Raw genomic sequence first — 23,590 nt, 5'->3', positions numbered from 1 at the left:
GGTAACAAGAGTTACTGGAGTGTCAAGGGAGAGACCAATACAACACGGGAAACGCTGAATGGTTCTACTGCAGGCAAGCCGCGGTTATGGCGCAGAGGAACCAGCTACTTTGCGAACACGCGGGAGGGCTCAATAATTAGCAGTAATTCAATAAAAAACACTTCATTCCCAGGCAGCCTATGTACCAATTGCTCTCGGTTTAGGCAAATTGTTATCTTGTGTTTTGCACCCCTTTAGAACGATGTGCGATGCTGCAGCATTACATTTTTCTTCAATGAACCCAGCTACTGTGTTTCACTGCCGCCATCGCAGTTGTGCATCAGATAACTGAGCCCAGTTGTGCTTATTTTACAGTCTCTTCGATTAAGCGGCCAACTAGCTGATTGTAAAGAAATACTTGCATATACATGTTTGTATCAAATAACGTAAATAAGGCATCCTTTTTTACCAGGCGGACCAACACAAGCTATATATGACTGTTGAGAAATGAACTACTCAATATTCTACTCGATACTCGTAGACTAGTGTTCCAAAAATATATTTGTTTTTGAAATTTCCCTACATAAACATCTGTAGTCGCAACTATGTCAATTCTCTGCAGATACTCCTCCTGTCTCCGAATTACAATATTTGTCACTCTAACGCCGCTGAGACCTTAAGCGACATGCTTTGGCTGTGGAAGTTCGAGTACAAAAGGCATGTCCTTGAATGGAGGGTCTTGGCTAGTGACATTCTTATTTAATAATTTCTTACTTCCTTATGAACAGGCAAGGACCAAGGAATACGACATGCGAATTTTTATGTGGAAGATGATGACGTAAAGGTTAATCGTGGTCTACACGTGACGACATAGATAAGATACGCTACTCATATTGATGTGTTTTGTTGTTTGCAGCCGCACTGTTCATGACTGCCCCTATATTGGCGCCATAATGGTATCACCGTTCTCTAGGTAAGAAACAATTACAGGGCTTTCTGTCACCTGAATGCAAAGTGGCAGTGCCATTGAACATAACCTAGGGGCAATTTTCAAACATTCCATACCACTATGACTGGCTGATAATAGTATTATTGAGACATTCTAACAGAAGAGTATAAACCCCGAAAAGACTAGTCTAATACGGCGGGGTGTACAGTACAAAGCTTGTGCCCTGAGTACACAAGCGATTACGGCAAAAAATAAAAAAAGACACAAGGGACACTCTGTTAGCTCCTTTTACTTTCCATCTTTATTTCTGCAGGTTCGCGACTTTTGAGCATGTTTCCTAGCGGAAGAAGAATAAGACATTAGACTGACAGTCCAGAATATGACACAATGTTTTCTTGTTTTAGTTGTCCATGCCATTTTTACAGCTACGAAAATACATCACGAGTACAGATACTTCAGGATGTTGAGTTTCACAGCTTTAGTGTCTTCTAGAGGCTTTCTTCCTGCGACTTGTAACTTGAGAGAAGCATAAAGCTGTGTGTTGAAAGATGCCACTTACGTTGTACAATAACGTGGTGTCATTGCCCTTTTTGAAATTCGAACTACGATCGCCGATCATTCCAATGCCAACATAATCCTCTTTAGGGTTGTCTCCCCTAGCTTTCTCCACTTTATAATAAAAACGCCCACTGAAGATAACTTCCGCTGTGAAGTTGCATTTCTGAAATGCATAACAAGAAAGAACGATAACATTAAGTAACATTAGTAATACCAAATAAAGCAGCCAGGACAGGAGCGAACTTTGTGAATGACATATGAGCGTGTGCTGCTGAGACACGCATCAACACTTTAGAAAGGTATTACTTATGGTTCGGACAGTTTTAGCCCTTATTCTTTCTGTCTTAGCTCTGCGATCCCTGCGAGCAAGAATTAACCGAGCAGAAGGATTGCACAGACACGGTTGAACAAAGAAATATACCATTGTAATTCAGTTATAAGGACAACAGTTGGGCTTGACAACGCTGCATTGCAGCTGTTGAGTTGCTATGTACCATGCTGAATTCCCTTGCTATATTAAAGAGAATAAGTCTTTTTTGGCTACCGTGCACATTTTCTTGGCAATGGTATATTGCCCAAGAGAGAGAGCAACGCTGGAGCATTGGCAACAGCCCTCCTCTCACGCTGGCCTTTCCTGCTTTGGCGGCTGCTGGAGAGCTCCAGTGGCGGGAGAGGAGGAGCCATCGCCTATGGCGCATCGTACCACTGGCGAGAACAGGTATATATCGAATCGTCTTATACAGCCACTTTATATTACCACTACTGATGCGCTGGTGACCGGGTCGGTTCTGGACGGAATTAAGCAATGGAACATCAAATATTGCGTAATTATTGTCACGCTCAGTGGCTATGTATGGTGTTAGGCTGCTGAGCACGAGGTCGCGGCATCGAATCCCGCCCACCGCTGCCGCATTTCGATGGAGGCAAATGCGAAAACACCCGTGCACTTAGATTTAGGTGCACGTTAAAGAACCCCAGGTGGTCGAAATTTCCGGAGTCCTCCACTACGGCGTGCCTCATAATCAGAAAGTGGTTCTGGCCCGTTAAACCCCATAACTTATTTTTTTAAAGAATTATTGTCAAGTATAGTGACGGTGAATAATACCGCTGCAAAACTGTGAATGACAAAACTAACTTTTTATTGGGCGAACTTGCGCCCACAAAAGCAAGTTACACTCAAAGAACAGCAATAGCGGCGAACACGGTCTACCGATGGTCGTCGAAATCTGACCTGCCGGTCAAGCGCGTCGGCTTTTATACACGAGTCATCGAAGGTTCCAGAGTAAGCGACGGTGCCCGCGTGTCTTCCAGAAATTTCTACACAATTCGCGTTGCACATGCAATCACACAAGCTTCGGTAACAACAGAGCCATGGATAACGTACGAGAAACTTCCGATACATGCGGACGCGTCCCGCACTGAGGGACAACATTTTCCTGGCGGTGAGAAGCGCTCACCCGTAAAAGATAAACAAGTCCACGTGTCTATGCCCCCCTCTCAAAATCATCGTCTCGATGCTACAAATCTAATAGGAGAGTGAAACACAAAAGGACACTTATTAAACAAAAGTAACAAAAACAATGAAGCAAAGTCCAAAGCTACGCAGTCCAAAGAAAGTACAATGTTCAGCTACGCAAAGTCTCAAGGTTTGTATTTGTACCACACCTATCAAACGACCTTCGTATTTCAGGTTGTGAGCGACGGCGCAACAATAGCGGAATGCCGTTTGGCAAGACATCATAATCGAGTGCGCCAATGCGTCGGATGACCTTGTAGGGTCCGAAATAGCGGCGTAATAGTGCCTCACTGAGTCCTTGTCGGCGTATCGGGGTCAAAACCCAAACACGGTTGCCGGGATGCTACTCGACTTAGCGTCGTCGAAGGTTGTAGTGTCGGCTGTTGCTCCTCTGCTGGTTCTTAATCAGCAGGCGGGCGAGCTGTCGGGCTCTTTCGGCGCGCTGGAGATAGGCGGCGACGTCAAGCTTCCCTTTGTTGGTGACGTGCAGCAGCATGGCGTCGAGAGTGGTCATCGGGTTCCTGCCGTAAAATACTTGTGTTGTAAACAAACCATTGTGTTGTAAGTGATGCTTATACATGGCAGGACGGCATCCCAGGTCTTGTGTTCGACGTCGACGTACATTGCTAGCATGTCGGCGAGGGTCTTGTTCAGGCGCTCCGTAAGGCCATTCGTCTGCTAGTGGTACGCTGTTGTCCTCTTGTCGCTTATCTGGCTGTATTGCAGAATGGCTTGGGTGAGCTCCGCTTTAAGGCCGTTCCACTGTCAGTGATGATCACTTCCGGTGCGCCATATCGCAGCAGGTTGTTCTCGACGAAGAATTTCGCCACATCTACTGCACTACCTTTCGGCACCATCAAGACTGTGTACTTCTGTGTCTTCTGGCGTTTCATTGTAATATTTAGTATCGATAATGAGACGAAAGCTAGTGCTGCGCCTAGGAAAGAAAAGTTAGCTTACAGGGCCCTTTGCCGGCCCCGTAATGCAACGTTTCTCTTTTTTGGAGCGGTCGAGAGATTGTCACCGCTCCTTAGGCGCTGGCGGTGCAACCAGGCTGGAAGATGTGTCTAGTGCCTCTTCCGGGGCGTTAGACGCCCGCTCTTTCGAGAGGTTTCTTCGCCTTGAAGACCTCGCTTCTGGTGATGAGAGCCTGGAAGCTACCAACCCGGCAGTCGATGGCTCTTTGTTCTGGGACGGCGAAGCAGCGCTATCTGCAGCCGCCAAGGGGTCGGGTGCCGTCACCGCCGGCGCGCTGCGTGTGGGCCGGACAGCCGCCGGAGGCTGCTTTCATATAATCTATGAAAGCCATGCATACGGGTTGACTGTACTTCGCAGATTTCCGAATTACCCGATTGATGATGGTGACAGAGAGAGAGAGAGAGAGAGAGAGCAAATGATAAGGAAATGTAGGGAGGTTAACTAGGACTGAGCCCGGTTGGCTACCCTACACTTGGGAAAGGGAAAAGGGGACGGAAAGATTAAAAGAAGAAGAGAAAGTCCACCGGGGATATCGTTCAGTCACTCAGTCCGGATCATAGTCGCTGACTCAATCCAGTAGCCTTCAAATATCGCAGCAGAGCTTTTGTGGCCTTTTGTAGCTGCGATATGCGAGGCCATGGTCCCAAGATCTTCTTCAAGGTGAACGGTGTTCTATCTAGCTGATTGAGAGCTGTGCAGAAGTCATGTCTTTCGTTTTGAAAAGATGGGCAGTAGCACAGTAGATGTTCTATAGTTTCCTCGGCACCGCAGGCATTGCAGTCGGCGCTATCAGTCATTCCAATCAAAAACGTATATGCATTGGTGAATGTGACGCCCAAGCGTAAGCGGCACAGCATTGTTTCTTCATTTCGCAGAAGTCCTGGTTTAAAAAAAATGGAAGTGTTTGTGCACAGCGGGTCTCCGAAAGGTGCAAGCACATGTTCGTGGCATTGCTGTACTGGTACAAGTGCGACACTCGACTGTTTTAGGCCTTCATAGGCAGCTCCACTCTGCGAATCGTGCTGTAGCTTAGGCAGTAACGTCTGTATTGCTTTCAGAAGCTGAATATGGATATTACGCACTAAAATAAGGAGGCTAAAGACTTTATATTTACCTGGTCAATGTGTTTTGGGATAGAAACTACTGAGAACTCCATTCGTGAGTCGGGGCAGCGCCTTTATTTTTACAGATAGTTGATGCGCGTGATAAGGTCGTGTGCATCCATTGACTGGTGCGTGTTCGTGCTTACAGTAAGCAGTGTTCGATGTAGGGCGCGGGCCTGCTAAAACACAGCTGACCCCCCGCACCCCCGCCCCGCCGCAGTAATTTTCAAACCCCAGTCAAACTCGAGAAGTTAATAAGAAGCAATCGGACCAAAGTTTAGCAAGGGTTTTCATTTGGGCAAATTTACTTGTGTTATTGTAAATACATGACTTGGAAACAAACTGAACTAGTGTTAATGGAATTTAGGTGTGTGCAAAGTATTGGAAAGCAAGCTAGCAGCGCTGTGTGCAGGTCGAACGCTCCAAAGCAGGAAGGAGCATGTATGCCGTTGCTTCTAGATTTCTTGCGAGCGACTAAACTGACAACTAAACACGTTCAATGGGAAAACAGCGTCTTCTGCTTGCACCGCTAAACTAAAGCATGCTATGAAAACGATATGTCGCCTTGCGGCATAACATGTGTCATGATCAAAGACAGATTTTACGAGGTAGTTATCGTTCCTGCTACCGGGTCAGCAGACAAAAGTACGACGCACTCAGTGAATGTCGTGATAGGAGGACTTCGTTCGCTCCAAACTTGAACCTGGATCGGCTCTTTCTTGGTGGAGCCGCTGGGAGACAAGTATTTCCTTGGAGTAGCCAATAGAAGGAGCCTCTGTATCCTGTTCATTACGACTTGCTGTGAAGGTATGGGTACTGTGCAGTTCAATGTAGAATTCTGCTGTTGCGTTTATTGCATAACCGAAATTGCTGATGAGATTACCCTGCTTATCTCTGACTGCACACACCTTACCCTGTCCAATGCCAAATTTTCTTGTCACTGGTTCTCGGCTGCGGCCAATTTTTTACTGCTTTCTCAATCTTTCGGACGTGTAAATTTCGAATGTCGCTTAGTTTCTTCTTGCTAGTCAGCTTTGACAATTCAGCGAATCTTATCCTATCTTTCGAGTTAGACTATTTCATACTTTGTAGTTTCTTTATCAGGTCCTCTGTTGCTTGAGAGAGCTTACGTCTTTTTGTCTCTTTCTATCGTAATGTTTCTATCTGACAGCAGCAGCATACTTCCTGTTTTACAATATCGTAGAAAATACAGCAACTGATAGGTGCGAGACTTTGGGAACATTTTATCAGAAAACCACGATGTCATATCTTTTTGTGCCCTACTGTATACGCGGAAATTATTTCTAAGTTTTCCGAAATTTTTAAGAATAGCCTGGTCGTAGAAAACACAATTTTAGTCCTTTAGCTGGCTTATTCAGAGTGACGCACGTTACTTGCATGAGAAATAGAAATGCATATTCAACTAATTAAAAAAAAGAATTACCAATGAACTTATTAAATAATAAATCTACGGCACATATTGCAATTTACGAATTGTAGGCAATGAGTTTTTAAGGTGTATCCACTTTTAATGAATTTCCAGAATGGCACGAGTTTGGAGGAATGCACGATCAAGCTTTCCGAAAAAATGCACTGTTGTTCCACTTTATTAATTAAACGCTCTTTCATGCATTGAAGCACAAAAGTAACTATAGCGCCCATGTATTTCGTCCCACAATATGGGAAATTATATCTCCAAGCTGGTGTAAAACTGGAGATTCAAGTGGATACTTCTTACAAATTCACCGGCTACAATTGCTAAATTGCAATATACACTGTAAGAGTTAATTGAAAGGTTAATTAGTGAACCTTTGTTAAAAAGCTGAATATGCGTTTCGATTTCTCGTTTTTGTAATGTGCGCTCCTTCGAATAATACAACTCAAGGACAAGAATATTGCTATCGGCCCCAGGTGATTTTTAAAAATTTCGAAAACTTAAAAAAATGATAATCCCGTATATGCATATATTTGGTACGCCTTTAATACAGCATACTTTGTGAATAGAAGATCTGTTTGCAAATCATGTGATAATATGTGGATGAAAACAGGAATCATATTTTAAGGACATGCCTAAAGGTTTCTCTTGGTCGAACTCAGACAATTGTAAAATACTATTTCATCCCTGTGTAGAAAACGGTAGTAAGATTCGTAGATCAGACTGCGGCAATTTTTTATGGTGCCTGAAACTTGAAAAATAAAAATAAAGCTTGCGCTGCCTGTCTTGGCGTCAGTTGAATACGACTGCTTCCTTATTATTTATTAATCCCAAATACTAGTGAGGCGCAAGAAACCAGCACAGATGCAGTGCAGTTGGATGGATTCGGTGTAATAAATATGCATGTGCAATTACGCTGATTCGGAAGTGTTACAAACTGTCCTGTTCTTGTAGAAACGGGTGTAGGGCAATTAAAACTGCCTGTAAAGAGTCCAAAGTACGCAGCTTCGCTTAATGTATATATTTCATAATATTAAGAGAGGATAGACTACTGCGTATGCTCTTGGATCTGCATTACATTTTAAAAAAGACGGCTACTTCAGGGTTAATCTACACAGGCTTAGGAAAAACAAATATACAAGCGCAGCGTGCCATTAAATCTTGTACCAGTGCTTGCTGCTCTATGTTATAGAATAACGCGAACTACACATACCTTTTCGTAGTATTTTTTAGTGTAATTAATTGGCGTGGTAAGATTTTCCGGATTCCACATTATCCATGTTGCACCACTCAAATTAAATGTTAAGGCTTCGTGTTTCTGGCCCTTGTATTGGACTTGAACGCTGCCTTGCAGGATAAAAGGCGTCGTTATGCCATCACGTATATACCACATATACCAGTCACGGCAGCTACGATAATCCACGCCTTCCGGCAATTCGCAGTCACCTTGGTTCTTGAACTCGCCTGCTTGCGCTGTAACTTTAGCTCTGAAAAGCCAGATGGAAAGCACAGAGTTTTAGACTAAGATTACTAGCGAAAGCACGCGCAGCAAGATCAAGCACGTTGGAAAAAAACATGCTGTTCCCGGTGCTTACATTTTTGTGCGCTTGTCGCGGTGTATTTTTAGAAACATTGAGTGTTTAATGTTGACAGTTATTTTTGCTTATCACCTAATTCCCACCACAATAATAAATATACGCTGTTTTTAGTATGGAAGTGGCGCTAGGTTCTATATATATATATATATATATATATATATATATATATATATATATATATATATATATATATATATATGTGAAGTCACACCCGATATGAGTGAATATGCATGCGTTCATATTATAGTGGTATTTTGCAGAAGGTACGATGGTAGAAATTAGAAGATAACTGAGGCTAACCACAAAAACAGAACGCATTGGCAATGAGATGAAATAAAACTTAAGGAACCAGATAGTTGTTAGATAATAATAATAATATTTGGGGTTTTACGTGCCAAAACCACTTTCTGATTATGAGGCACGCCGTAGTGGAGGACTCCGGAAATTTTGACCACCTGGGGTTCTTTAACGTGCACCCAAATCTAAGCACACGGGTGTTTTCGCATTTCGCCCCCATCGAAATGCGGCCGCCGTCGCCGGGATTCGATCCCGCGACCTCGTGCTCAGCAGCCCAACACCATAGCCACTGAGCAACCACGGCGGGTTCGTTGTTAGATAGTAAAAAGGAGACGTTTGGGGAAATTCATGTAATAACTATACACTATTTCCTATCTGGAGCTAGTGCCGCACCAGCAGAGCACGCATACTCCGAAGTCTGACTCCCTCCTAGTATAATTAAGGAAAACTTTGAGGTGCGAATAAACTTTTATTGCTGAGCACCTCGAATGATTCCGCGCTTGCTAGGAAGGACGCTTAAGTTATTAGGAATAGCAGAAATATACACAGATTAACGCAACATATGACAAGGAATTTGGGCCAAAAATATTTTTGTCTATGACAGTTATGTGTCGATGATGCTTCACAGCTATGGTAGTGTTTAAAATTGACTACACATTGAATACGTAAGCGAATATCAGTAGCGAGTGCCAGTGTGCAAATCTGACATGTTTATTGAGCGCTGTAGAGCAGCAAGCTTAAGCGATTACAGTGGCTGTCAGCTCATTCACTGTGAGAGCACTCCCTCTCCCAATATAGCCCCAACGACCCTAACATTGATAAAGACTCTTGCAAGCTTTGAAAAGCCCCCCCTCCTCCCAAGTTTGTGATAACGATGACAACAATACGGACGACGTGACAACGATGCGAACCATGACAATGACAGCTGCATGACAGTGTATGACGGTGAAAAATGAAGCGGCCAGGCCTACAGACTGATGGACCTAGACCTGTTTCAAGCCCTTTACTGTCTCTTAGTAAGATGCTGCATGTGGTATCTGTAGCTGAAAAAAAAAGTTTTAGTTTCGCCCAAAAAACAGAGAAACGATAGCGATACCAAAGTATTAGACAATCACACGAAGTAATGTTCGCAGCTGTATTCGCCGTGTAAATTGCAGGAAATATTCGCTCAATAACTAAACATGCATGCTGTCACGCGCACACAGACGAAGATGAACATGTCTCACTCGATGTCACAACGCTGCCGTTATGAGGAGCGCCGGCAGTGGAGAGTGAACCCTTGATGCTGCCACTCGCTTGAGGGTGTCTGTGAAACCTCCAACACCAGGCTTGCGGAAAGACAGCGCGTATGAAGCAGCTATACATCCGAGCTGGCCGTTAGCGCTGGCAGCCGCCATAAACGTCTCCAACTTAAGGCTCGTGGGCCCCGTGTCCGTTCTGCTGAATGTGCGGCCATGGGCAGCCATGCCCGGACAAGAAGAGAAGACGCGCGAATTCATACCCTACTCACGCGCGATCACGTTAGTAACGCTCAGCGCGCGGGAAGATGATGCGCATCAAGCCAGAATCCCTCTCGGCTGACCCTCGCAACACACCGCCCGCGAGCCGTTCATTCTTACATTCTTATCGCACTTGGACGTTTTATACAGAACATCAATGCGAAGTAGTAACTTCACCAGGAGTGCCGATATAATTACTATCATAATAATAAACGGTGCATGAATGAAGAACCGACGAAGCGCATCGCAGTGCAAAACAACGCAAGGACGCATGAACGAGCAAAGGCAACCCTGTTTCCAGCTCTTCTGCCGCAGTAACCTGGCTTATAAGCACGACGCCTGCTGTATCCCATAGTTGTTTAGCAGCGATGGCTTAGTAGCAAGAGCTCCACCACTTACGAGAGAGTTAAGCGGTTGAACTTCTGATACTGATCGAATATGTCTGGTTTTCTTATCGGTAGCTATATAATCTAGCCTAAGCTAGACTGATTGTAGAAGATTTACATATAGGAAGGTGACACCATAGAGACTCCTCAAGCCGTCTTTGGGAGCGCATTATCAAAGCACACACAACTGCCGCGGTGAGAGGTATGCCATGTAGTGTAGAGTGGCGGAATGAAGGACACAGGAAAAAACAGAACACAGGCACCAGAGGGATCGCTCATCCATAGAAAACAATGTGGGTGAGCAATTATTGCAAGTGGTTGACGTTAAAATTGAGTCTGAGATAAAATAATGCATTTGGACAAGTGACACAACATCGCTGTCTATTAAGCTACAAAAATGGCTGACAAGACAGAGAGAGAGAGAGAACGGCTTAATGATACGAAATGCAGAGAGGTCGGCCTGGGATACATTCCTATAGCCAGCTACTCTGCGCTGGGGGCAGGGGAAAAGGGAAAGAAAGAGAGGAGAAAGAAGCGCATGACGGGTGACAACGACGACAGGAGGACAGAAAACATACAACGAGCAATTTGGACTACTCATTTAGACTACTGATTTGGACTACGGTCGTGTTCTTTAAGATGTCTAGAAACGCCTGGATGGCCTTAACGGAAAATGATACCTTCAAGGGTGGCAGGGAATAATATGCGGTCATTATATTAAAAAAAAATTTGACAGTTTGGGCTGAATTCGCTCCTGAAGAGTTGTTATTGGCTATGTCTGGATCTCCAGGAGAGGGCTTTGCCCTTAAGTGGACCTAATTAGTCTTGTGATAATACTTGAGTAGAGTTCCGCGTTTCCATAGTTCATTTTTTTCATCCGTTTTCGGAGATTTCTTTTACGACGAAATGCAATCCGGATGTTTTAGACCTTCTTAGCGACATATGTAGTTCAGCTTTCCATACCGTCAAAAAAACAAATACAAACGTAGCGTCGCCGCAGGAACTTCCTTATTTACATTCAAAATTTACAATAGCCGAACCATCTGTGGTGGTTACGGCTTATTATATATACAAACACATATACTACGCGTTTCTGCAAAGAGCCAAGGTACTTCCAGTGTAATTTAGAAAAAGTAATTTGGACAAAGTAACTTTAGAAATCACCTGTGGCAGTTATCACGAGTATAGACTTTGAGCTAGTCAGCTCGAAGTGGCGGGCATTACTCGCATACTAAATCAAAATGCATAATGCAAATTCAAACGTGTAACGACCTTATCAATTAAAATGACTAAATTTCTCACTAATTACAATATGACACATACTACAATGTACAAACTGTAGCCAGTGTGCCGCCAGAAGTATCCATTTGTACATAATTCTGTTGACATCATTTTCGAGGTATGCGCCATCAAACTTGCAGTAAAAATGCACCGTCGTTCAACTTATTTTTTGCTACCCACCTTTTTATGCAATGACGCATGAAAGTAATTAGACCACAAATTATGTTTTATTTCGCAAAATTAAGGAATGAATATCTAGGAAATTATTTCATCCTTTATTTCAATTCTTGGGGTTAACGTGCCCAAACGGCTGCTTGATTATGAGGCACGCCTTAGTGGGGGACTCCGTATTAATTATGACCGCCGGGGGATTTTTAACCCCACTAGTGCACGGGACACAGGCGTTCTTGTATTTCGCCTCCATCGAAATGCGGCTGCCGTGGCCGGAATTTCATCCCGCTACCTCGTTCTTAGCAGCGCCACACCATAGCCGCTAAGCCACCGCAGCGGGTAAAATGATGTCATCCTGAGAATTGGTTCTTATTCAATACGCCTTGGGACTTACGTGACTAGAACTTGTAAATTCTGATATTTGCCTTAAGGTAATTAGTCAAAGACTTAATCCCTGATTTTTTTTATTATTCGATTACGCATTTCAGTTTTTCGTGCAAATAATGTCTGCCTGTTTGAGCAATAAAGGTTAAGCATTAGAAATGTGCTATGTGCCACACATAATTTTCAAAATTTACTTAATATCTTCGCGGAAACGCTCGGTATATAAACGTTATTGACCCTTGCGGTTTATACGGGACGAAACATGGAAAACACCGATACAGCGTACGCAATGGACATAGGAAAAGCCAGTAGTTCCAACGCAGTACGTGGAAGATAGGGACAGCCTTGGGCACGCGCCCTGCGGGAAACCAGAGGCTCATCTTTTTTTCTTTGGGAGCATGCACGACCAGATGTCACGACTTTTCTAAACGCGATAGTGGGACCGCCTTTCGTTACTCTGATCTGGAGTGGGGCATTCGGAAACGACCATCAGAGTAGCCGGAGCGCCACTTTTAAACCATCCGCACACGATCGATCTTTTGGGAGTGCTCGTAAAGGACCATTCAAAGATTCCATAAGTATATACTGGCGCAGCCGAAGACGCGCCATGACGAAGACGACAATGCGATGGCGACGTGTTTGCCGACGATGTTTGCTGCAAAACGTTGCGAGCACACTGTGACAAGAATGAAATGACGAAGCCGGAACAGAAGGCCACACAACGACCACGACGGCCTCACGAAGACGGCACGACAACGACGGTACGAAAACAAATGCGTGACAACGAGTGTATGAAGACAAACGCATGACAACGGCATCATATACACTACTAAAGGACGACAGCATGATTAAGATGAAATGACGAACGAATGACGACGACAGAAAGACTAAGTCCGGGCGAGGACGAGTGCAGGATGTCGATGGCGGGTGCGATGGGTTGGTTTGCGCCGCCCACGATGAATGAAAGACAACACGACCTAGTGGTGCTCTAGGAGGTTTGCGTCATTGTGATCAAACTGTCCTGTCTCAATAATTCTCATCGATAAGGCATGCGCTTAAACCATTGGAAGCACCTGCTATGCTGCCCAGGTCTGCGCCTATAATTGGCGCGAACGGAGCACAACTTAGCACCGTCACAGCACGTGCTCTCTCACGCACATTACTCTTGCGGCGGACGGCGCCAACAGCGCGAAACGGAGCAGCGAGCTAAGGAAAGCCAACGCTCGAAATTTCGCGGCGATTGCTAATGTTCGTTCGTCACAAAAACAGTATCACTCGGCTAACCTCTAATTTATACTAATTCGTACTACTTTCGCGGTTTCTTGGTCCTGGTTCCTTCACCATTTTGCGGATACAGAGTCTAGTATTTAACGCAACCGGTTACAAGGTCTTTCACAGCAACAGTCTCATTATCCGCACTGCTAGCTCATAGGATGCGGCATTCTGTTTCTGAGCCCGACGTTGCTGGTCGCATTTCCTGCAGCGTCGGCTGCACTCCAACATGGCGGAACGCAATAATCCTCGTGTCCCGAGAGGGCTGGGTGCACGTTAAACTCCATGTGGACAATATCATTCTGGATCCCTCCATTACAGTGTCTCTCATAGCCTTTGGGCTGCTTTAGAACGATAAGATCAATCAACCAATCAATAAATGAATGAGTCTTCCACTCTATGACCTCTTAACATGTTCTATTACACACTACAGTAAACCTATGGTACAGAGAAATCTGCGGATAGCATGAGTCCACTGAACAGTTCATTTCTTAAAGGTCTTTATGACTTTTTATTTTGCTTCCCTGTATGACCACTGTATGACAGTGTAACTCGATAGTTCCATGTCATTCGTGCTAGATATTAAAGATATATTTTTTTGTTGCACATGAGTAGAACAGATTGCATTTTTTTATTTCTGTTCCTTGGTGGTTGTTTATCCAACCTACTATGTTACCCTCCTTTCCCGTCTTTCGTATGAGCATTTGTTGCGCGTTGTTTAGGTAAATATAAAGTATACTGGTGACACTCTTGATATAGTAATTAAGGTATTGTAATCGCAGATGGTACTCGCTTTTGTGTGAGAATAGTCTGCCATTTTTACTTTCAATTTTCCTTTGCGCGAATCATACTGATACATTTTAACCATTTTTCTTGTTTTCTTTTTGAGTTGTTCTCATTTTGGTATGGTATTATGAACAATCACGAAGGACGAGATTTACTTTTTATGTATACGAATTGGCTGCCGTTTTATTTCATTATCTATGTTTAACAAGATATTCCATTGGAGTGTTTTAACTATACCTTCTGTTTCACCTGCATATCCTGCAACTTTATGATCAATAAACTCAAACTCCTCTTTGAGAGAAAAGCGAAAAAGAAGAAGAAAATAATTTTAACATATATTCCATGCAATGGCATAACTGGTAAACATGAACAGCGCGCAATTATAAAAGGGCTCAAATGTTTCTGTTTAAAGACGATGAGGTTAACTCACTTTCCCTTATCGAAGCTTAGCTGCAGCACGGGGCCACCTCTGACTTTTTCTACGTAACTTTTTACCTCTTCGGTTAGGTTTACCATCTTAACCATGCCTAGAGGAAAGAAAAAAGAGAAGGTTCACGCGTGCAGACAAAAAGTGTCAGTGGTGTACGTGTACTTACGCACATTCAAGTCAGATGCAACGTCGTGTCTTTTGCGACACCAGCTCACGTACACGACATTACCCGATGCTTGCATCTCAGATGATTTTGAATCGTCATATTTGCAATGGTTATGACACCAAGTACTAGTAAAAATATGCCCCTATACATTTTATGAAGCGGTATCTTACACGAACATACTGTGTTGTTCTTTCGTTATTAGGTAATTATTTATTCGTGTAAAAGAAGCATGCAGCATAATATATAGTGCACATATAACAAAAAATATATTCCAGGTAATGCAACGTGGAGAAATATTGTTACGTTGCAGAAGTCACATATAAAGGTGCATTTACAACATATGCAAGAGAGACGACGACGCATAAACAAGATGGCTGTCGAGACCGATTCCACCTCTAGACGTCAAATCGTCTTCTTCTGAGTGGCGCCACTCTTGGTTGCTCCGTAACAATAATAATCAAAAAGCTTAGGCTAGTCTTACGAACTTTAAACTGATAGTATACATGTCATTCAACCATCTGAGTGTTCATAGATAGTTAGAGAAAAGAAACATAAAACTTAGAAACACGACTTTCTGAGGGCCACAGTATAGGATCTCCTCGCAGTTCCGCCGGAAAGCCGAAGCATCGACTGCGATAGGAAATTAGTAGATATCTGTACGAAGTGAGGATGGCAGTTTTATCGGCCGTACGCACTGGTAAGCATTCGCTGACTCACTAAATTACCAATGGTAGAATGTGTAAGCGTGACTCAACGCCGCAGTTGTCTCCAATCTGTGCGGAGGGGCGGTCGAGGAGGACATCGAGGCACCCTAGGAGCCGCCGGAGAAGAACGCCCCTCCTGCCTGGCCTCACCCTCCTGTCTCGCGCGCCACAGGAGAGGGCACGCATTCGGACCGCGTTACTCGCTCGCGAACGCGAGATTGAACTCATATGGAACCTCACGGCGACGGCGACGCCGACGGCGACGGCAGAAATGCGCATGTAGTGTCCATGTAATTGCTATCGCAATGATATTATTCACCTCTCTCTGCTAGGGCCCAATAATACCGGGTCTTCTGTATTTTAGAAACTCCTTAAGTTTAAATTTGTTTTGGAGTGCGAAGCAGCGGTTTCTGAAGTTCAGTGCGACGAGACTCGGCGCACGTAAACAACAGGTATTCACAGCAGGTTATTCAGCGCTGTGAGTAGTCTCATGTGCCTTCTATGTCCGTGTCGTTCTGCCTGCGCTACAACAACCTACAAGATGACTTATCAACAAATTCATATGGCTGCCGACACCGCATACGCAGTATTCAGAATTCGGCTGCAGCGAAGTTGTCGTGCCAGCCCAGCGAGGTCCTTTCGCTACCCGTGCTCAGCGTCAGCTTATGGAGAAATAATGTGTGTATATTGCTCGTTATTGCGCATAAGCGGTTCCTCCTCCTAGCCACGTTCTTGCACAAAATGCACCAAGAAGCACCAATAAGAAAGCCCACGTCTGCCCCTGAAGGAAGCCGCTAATGATCTGTGTGTGATTACTGAACGTGGAATGGAAATTGTGTCGGGAAATTTAGTGGTAGCCTGGTTCATCCATCGAGCGGCGAATATATGTCCGCGCAGTGTTGTGAATAGTGGCCCTCTCTAAATATTTCTATAAGCGCAAAAGCCGGCACATCAAGCATTTCGAGCAGCTGCCGTCACTTGTGCAGAAACCTGTACGTAGCATCATAGCATTCTAAAAGACGCCTGTCATCCTCCTTGGTGACCTGTGTCTCGCGCTGTGTTAGTAGACTGTGAAACTCTAACAAGAAGATCATATCAACACGTGCTCTGCATAACGCAGGAACATAGGCCGATGGCAGGCGAATTGGCCATGTGTATATATATATATATATATATATATATATATATATATATATATATATATATATATATATATATATATATATATATATATATATATATTTATATATATATACAACAGCCGGAACACCATCCTACAAATCAGGCGTAAGAAGCGGAAAACTGTCCATCGAAGAAAATCTTGTCGAAACAAACACAGCTAGTCTCGCTCACCAGGCGAAGCGCAGTAATAGCCCCTGGCGCGCCGTAACTGTCACTGAAACTGCCAGCATGTGTTGTCGCCTCGGCGGGAGTATCCAGAAGCGACTACTATAGCGAGCAGGGAGGCGAAGCAGAGACTTTTGCGTCGAGCGGCAGCAAGTAGCAACGCACGCGTCCTAGCGTTGACCGAGGGTAGCGGAGTGCTGTGGTAGTCTTCAAATAATAATAATAATAATAATAATAATAATAATAATAATAATAATAATAATAATAATAATAATAATAATAATAATAATAATATAGGTTATTAGATGTTATAGTTGCTTCACTGTTTTTACAGCAATCGATGCAGATTTCTTAAGCTAGTGTGTTGTTTAAACAGTATTATATCAAGATTCTTACGATATGCGAATGGTAGTAATTTCAAACTAGATTACTCTAGTACAGAGAAAGACAAAGAAAAGACGCATTGTTCATTCCTATCTGGTATTGCGAAACAGATTCTGTTTGCGGAATTTTATGCCCGCTTGGATAGCCTACAATTCAAAGCTGAATGCTGGAAATACTGATTCCTTCTTTTTCTGTCGAAAGACAGCTTCACTCTAGATAGCAAGCAACAATTATAATTTTGAAAGTGTTAAGAAATGGCTATATCTCTAAGCTTATCAACGCGATTTTGTTTCATGAACACAGTTAGGTTTTCGTTATCCCTCTCATTTACAGCCATGTAATGAAACTGTTCACTTTGATAAGCTTCAAGATCCAAACATTCTGGAGTTTGTCTTGAGCATTTGTCTGCATCCTAAAGTGTGCGTGTTTGTATCAGGTTCTGCTTTTGCAATCGCAGTGATTTACGCATTTCTTAAGATGTGTTGCTACAAAGTAACTTATTGAACTTCGTTGTCAAATGCACAAGATGTGGTCACGTAGTAACGGCAACATTACTACGCAATAAAAGGTGCAGACTCAGCGTACCTGCTCGAATCTATGCGAAATAAAGTTTTTATGAAGTGGTCAGCTAAATGGTGTTAAAATAACTGCGATATATACAGTTGTCCTTATGTTCAACGATTCACCGTATCATCTTCTGCAAGCTTTGTTTATCACCACATAGGCCACAACCTTAATGTCATGTAATGTTTATGCACAACACTGTTCACAAACAACACGAGAGTGCAAATGGGAGGTAATGTTGAGGCGCAGCGTGAGACATCAACAAAGTGACATTTGTTGAGGGAGGGATGGTGAGAGGTGCATGCAAAGGAACAATTTACGTGTGCATATGTATTTATTTATTCAGTTATTCATTTATATATCTCGCAGGCTTCAAGTTTGTAATATTTTAGGTGACGGGGAATAAGAAAGTAGTTACAAAAAGAAGAGCACAGCCTTATACAATAATAATAGAAAAAGAATGAACACCTTTCTGTTAGTTACTAAGACGATCATATGGGGCACTAATAAATGAAAGTTTATTGAACATGCCAAAAAAATGCTGGTTTGCAAGCAATAAATAGAAGCTACACAAAAAGGAGAAGCAGGGCGTGATGTGTGTCCGTACGGATATCTGCAGGAAACGCATCCAGCTTTGAAAGCGTAACAAAGGCCATGCTGGCACAAGATTCTCCCAGCGTTTTTAGATCTACAGCTTTCATAATTTCTCTAGGCCGCCGACCTGCACAGAATGTTAGCTTCTTCCTGTACCACGCACGCTCATATGTCCCGACATCCGATATTGCATTGTATAGGAAGAAGCTAGCATTCTGTGCCGATTTGCTGACCAGCTAGCTGCCTAGAGAAATTACAGAAGCTGCAGATCTAAAATTGCTGGGAGAATCTTGTGCCAGAATGTCATCCGTTAGAGATGGATGCATTTCCTGTCAGGAAACACAAACTAATTTTTGCTTCTCCTTTTTTTCTATGTTCGGTTTATTGCTTGTCAGCGAGCATCTACTCGGCATGTACATTAGACATACGGTTGTTAGATCATCTTGATTTTATTTTTTTTTTCGCATGTGTTCTCTGGTGCCGTTTGCAACTACCCTAGTCTTTCTTTTTTTAGACTGCAATAACTCACTTTAATGGCCCTTATGATGCTTCTGTGTACCTTATAAAAGTTTTTATTCGGGCAATGTTGCGAGAGGATATACTGTGGAGCAATAAGAACAGGGTACGCTAGCTCCTAATTACAATATTTATTGTGAAAATGCAAACATTTTTAAAGGTTACCAGAAAGTAGTACAGCAAGAAAGTCTGATAAAATCAGTGCTTGATAAAACTAAACATAATCAAAAGCTAAAAAGAGAGCAAATACAAATAAATATACAAGTCCTGGGAAAAAAAGCATTGTGGTAACCAACTGCGAATGCGACTATCTTCCAAGAAACTGAAGTATTTTTTTTCCCGATGGCATAAAACAGGATGAATGTGCATGCATAAGCAAGCTGTCAGTCTGTCTATTGTAAGAAGAACCGCGCTTATCGAAATGTGCTGGTATGCACGTTTGGCGATTGTAATGATTTTCTTTTTCGGCACTTGACATTTTTATCAGTATTTTCTTTCTGTAACGTTTTTATTTATGTTTGGTTGCATCAAGCACCACTTTTTACCTGGCCTTCCTGCTGTGTGTTTTTTCTGGTAAACTTTACAAATCGTCTCATTTTCACAATAAACCCTAGTTCGAAGTTAGCCCTCATCCACCTTTAGTGTCATCTTGTTGATACTGATTTATGCTATGCGCCCTTGCAACATATGTGTGCGTGTGCGTATGTATTTGGATAAGAAATAGGGGCCTTGGGCGAGGGAATCATTCTTCTCCTGTGCCTCCTCATGGATTCGTTACCTACAGCGCAACAGAAAGACAAGAACGAAGTGAACACACACAGCGCTTCGTTTTTGTCCGTTGTGTTGCGCTGTAGTTAAAAAAGAATACGCGGTAACTCGTCCACTTTTCAGTTCTTATGTCAGGCTCATGAGCCCGCTTGTGCCCTGGAATATCTGCATGACTGTGTATCCTGTAAGTTAATTTCTTGGCCAGGCGCTTGCAAGTCGGGTGTCAATCAACCGATTTTCCTGACAAACTTGTGGGATGTGCTGGCCCTGAAAGTTTCTGGTGAATCCATGTAGGTATGCAGGATCTCATAGCCTGGCACTGCAAGTTCTGTGCTGATTGCTTTCAGCCTCAAACAACCCAAAATATAGTAATCAATGACAGATATGAAATCATCGACTCACAGCCGCTCATAGCTTTACATAAATGTAGAAAGTAGCTTTAGTTAAACGTAGATCATTCCCGGCATCTTCCCAGACATCTAAAAGAAATTCGTCAGGAAAAGGCAGTGAGTTTAAAAGACACAGCCGCTTGAAGTGTGCTCCGCTCAGTTGCATATTTGGAAACTCGCTGAGGTCATCGTGGATCGTCTCAGGAGTGGAGCAGACGCAACAATGAAGACCATTTATATGTAATTTGTTTTCGTGAATTACCGCACATATATAACACCTAGTTTAAGTAAACTCAGCAGTGACTCCTAGCATAGTTATCCTAGCCTAGGAACAAAAATTGCGCATTCCCCGAACTGATTTTATCGCACCCTCTTTGACGTTTGGTGTGAACGTCCACGGTAGATAATTGGGTAGATGTAAATCATCGCCACAGGTCTGCATGCAGAAACACTTTACAGGTTTAGAATTTCTGTTCAAGACAACAGGTGTGAAGCATGCGCTCTGTGTGGAAGCTGCACAAGTTTGGGTGGCGCTTCACGAGCTTTAGGGCAGAGTGCTCATTTCCAACGCTGCGTGCTCGTGTTCGACAAGCACCTGGCGAGAGTTTTTTGCTAGCAGGTTGCGGGTCTAATCGCGATAGCAACAACCACCCCATGTTCCTCAATACCGAATAACGCCACGTGGACATTATCGCTGCTTGCTGCTGCAAAAACCATAACGCAGTGAGTGGATTATGACAACGTGACAAGGGTCCAACTTGTTTCGCTGTCGACCAATGCCTTAATTGGGGAAGAGCGGAGCGGCAAGTGCACCATCCAGCTGGTCAGCCCGGCCGAGTACAACAAACTGCGGAGTACAACAAACCTCTATATATGGCTTTCACAAATTACGCAAAAGCGTTCAATTCAGTAAAAAATACCAGTTCCCATGGAGGCATCCCATAGTCAAGAAGTAGAGAAAGCACACGTGGATATATGACAGAATCTCTACAGACTCCAAGCTACTTCAATTACTCGCCAGAGAACCAAAAAAAAAAAAAGAAACAGGGACAAAAAAAAAGTCAGGTAAAAATATAATTTCTCGAATTCCATTCATGGCACGATTAGAACTATTGACCCGGCGTGGTAGATCAGCCACCATGGCGTCGTGCGGCTGAGAACGAGTTCGTGATCGATCCTCGCTGCGGCGGCTGTGCTCTGATAAAATCGTAATGCCAAGACGCCCGTGTACAGTGCAGTAGTTGCAATTTAAAAAAAGAACTCAGTAAAATCCATCCGAGATCCCCTATTATGGCGTAGGTCATTATGAAGTCACGGACATGGCAAAAAAAAATGGTAGAAGTTAGGTTAAATAGAAAGAGTAGTCAAGCTGTTTTCTAGGAATGATTAGAAGTAAGGACCAAGGGCGAATATCCTGCGGCAGCGGATAAATGAATGACAGTTCTTTATTAGAGAATGAGGAGGCGCAGGTTCTCTGTGGGGATGAACAGGGCGTTCTGAGACTACAAAGTCGTTCACATGGTCAGAGTTTCCAGTAGTTCGAGTGATAATCACTTGTCCGGAGGCACGTGTTTATCAGTCCCCCTAAACCACCCTGATCAGACCGCTCTGACTACTATATTTGGCAAATAATAGCGGCGTGTTAGGATCAGGAAGCAGCGCTTTACGGTAGTTCGTGCACTGTAAGTCCTGTATGGCCATTCTCCCTGTATCGAACACAGAGCATTGCCATATGAAATGATGAAGGTCTGCGTGGCAGATGGGTGTACGTCACTGTCGTAACGTCGGGTCGTCGCCATTTTGCTATAGAGTACGGTGAGTAGGCTGAATTCGTAAAAAACATTATTGACGAAGACCTCTTAAGAGTGTGAAAAGGGATACTTGCTAGGAATGAGGATAGGTGGGGCAGCCTGCTGAAGACGTCGTTTACTTTAAATACGCAGCGACGTACGCACATCGTGCATGGTGGCTACTAAGAGAGAGAAAAGAGAAAGAAAGAGAGAAGAGAGAGGGAAGAGAGAGAGAGAGTCTCCCTACACTGGAGGTGGGGGAAAGGGGAATATAATGAGGAAAAGAGGGAGAGAGCGAACACTGAGTGCGTGTGGGAGGATGCACAGGGACGCTATAACGGTGGCTACCGAGGGGTTCATTTGTCTTGGGAACTCATACGGGTTGAGCCTGAGGGGTAGGGCCAGAGAAAGATTGATAGACCCACCTGCGGAAGCAGCAGCGGCTTGTGTCGCCGTGTTGCCCCCGGGCTCAACCGTACGCCACGGCGTCCAGATGATTTCTATCGCATTGTTTGATTTTACATGCCTACAAATGATGCGTTGAAAAGCAGAAGGTTTAGCGTCCTCCGAAGCTGGGCGAATTATTTCAGACTACGCTGTGTGTGAGTCCGTGAAGACACGAACCGGTTTCTGTATGGTGTGCGGGAGGCTTGCAGTCACTCCCCAAATAGCAAGGAGTTCAGCATGCACTAGGGTTTGCAGCGACGTATAGAGAGGCTGGATAATATCATACGTACGTACATGCACTGCATCATATATATATATATATATATATATATATATATATATATATATATATATATATATATATATATATATACAGGGTGCCCCAACTAACATGAAGCAAGCTTTAAAGATCTGCAAATGCGGCGTAGCTGGACCGAACTAAGGTAATGTTGTTTGTCGCCGCTTGGACACACTCATATTATTTTTTTACATTCCGCCTAATCACATAATTCGTCTTAATTAATTAATAAATTTCTCAAATATGATTATACCATAGTTATATTTAAGCTTCTCCTATATTATACTGTAATAATTATAGTTATTATATTTATAATCAATAATGGAGCTTTTTGTTCCATACGTGCTAAATAAAAGTGTTTTTCTGAGCGAGAAAGTAGCCTACAAACGCACGCACGCTCGCTTGCGCGTGCAGGCGTTTGTGCGTGTGTGCGTGTGCGTGTGTGTGTGTGTGCGTGTGTGTGTGTGTGTGTGTGTATGTGTGTGTGTGTGTGTGTGTGCGCGCGCGTGCGCGCGCGTGTGTGTGTGTGTGTGTGTGTGTGTGTGTGTGTGTGTGTGTGTGTGTGTGTGTGTGTGTGTGTGTGTGTGTGCGTGTCTGTGTGTGTGCGTGTTCACGCATTACGGTGTTGCGTGTTCACGCATTACGGTGTTGCGTGCAAACGTAACAAATTGCAGAATAAGGTCCTGATTCTTGTGATGAAGGGCGACATACATGACTAACATATCGCTTAGGGTCCCATCAAAACACTCGGTGAGCCCACCGATATGAAAGCGGTAGGTCGTGGTGGTCTGGTGACTAACTTGACACTAAGTGAAGAGGGGGCTTCGACAACCCCCAACAGAAACACCCGCCCTCTGTTACTAAAGATCTGAGAAGGAGGACCGCTACGGAGCATAAAACAGCATGGCAAGAATAATGCGGCACAATGCGCCGTGGTGGTAGGGATAGCTGCAGTTTCCGGCGCACCGCGCAAGATGATCACCGGCTCCGGTGGCCCAGCT

The 23,590-nt window shown here is 43.7% G+C and overlaps 1 protein-coding gene across 1 annotated transcript in view; it reads right to left on the bottom strand.

The window, feature by feature from the left end:
- Positions 1 to 1,215: 1,215 nt before the first annotated feature.
- The window catches only part of LOC142559550 (uncharacterized), a 35,086-nt gene continuing 12,711 nt past the window's right edge, over positions 1,216 to 23,590 (bottom strand). Inside the window, exons 5-7 of the mRNA XM_075671130.1 lie at positions 14,623 to 14,719; positions 7,732 to 8,005; positions 1,216 to 1,649 (exon numbers count right to left, since the gene is read on the bottom strand). Coding sequence (XP_075527245.1) covers positions 1,407 to 1,649; positions 7,732 to 8,005; positions 14,623 to 14,719 — 614 coding nt within the window. The 3' untranslated portion in view covers positions 1,216 to 1,406. The remainder of the gene's footprint in view (positions 1,650 to 7,731; positions 8,006 to 14,622; positions 14,720 to 23,590) is intronic.

Source organism: Dermacentor variabilis, chromosome 10, assembly GCF_050947875.1.
Source record: "Dermacentor variabilis isolate Ectoservices chromosome 10, ASM5094787v1, whole genome shotgun sequence".
In the NCBI taxonomy this organism is placed as follows: Eukaryota; Metazoa; Arthropoda; class Arachnida; order Ixodida; family Ixodidae; genus Dermacentor; species Dermacentor variabilis.
The sequence above is the reverse complement of the archived record's forward strand: the minus strand, read 5'-3'. Positions and strand labels throughout refer to the sequence as shown.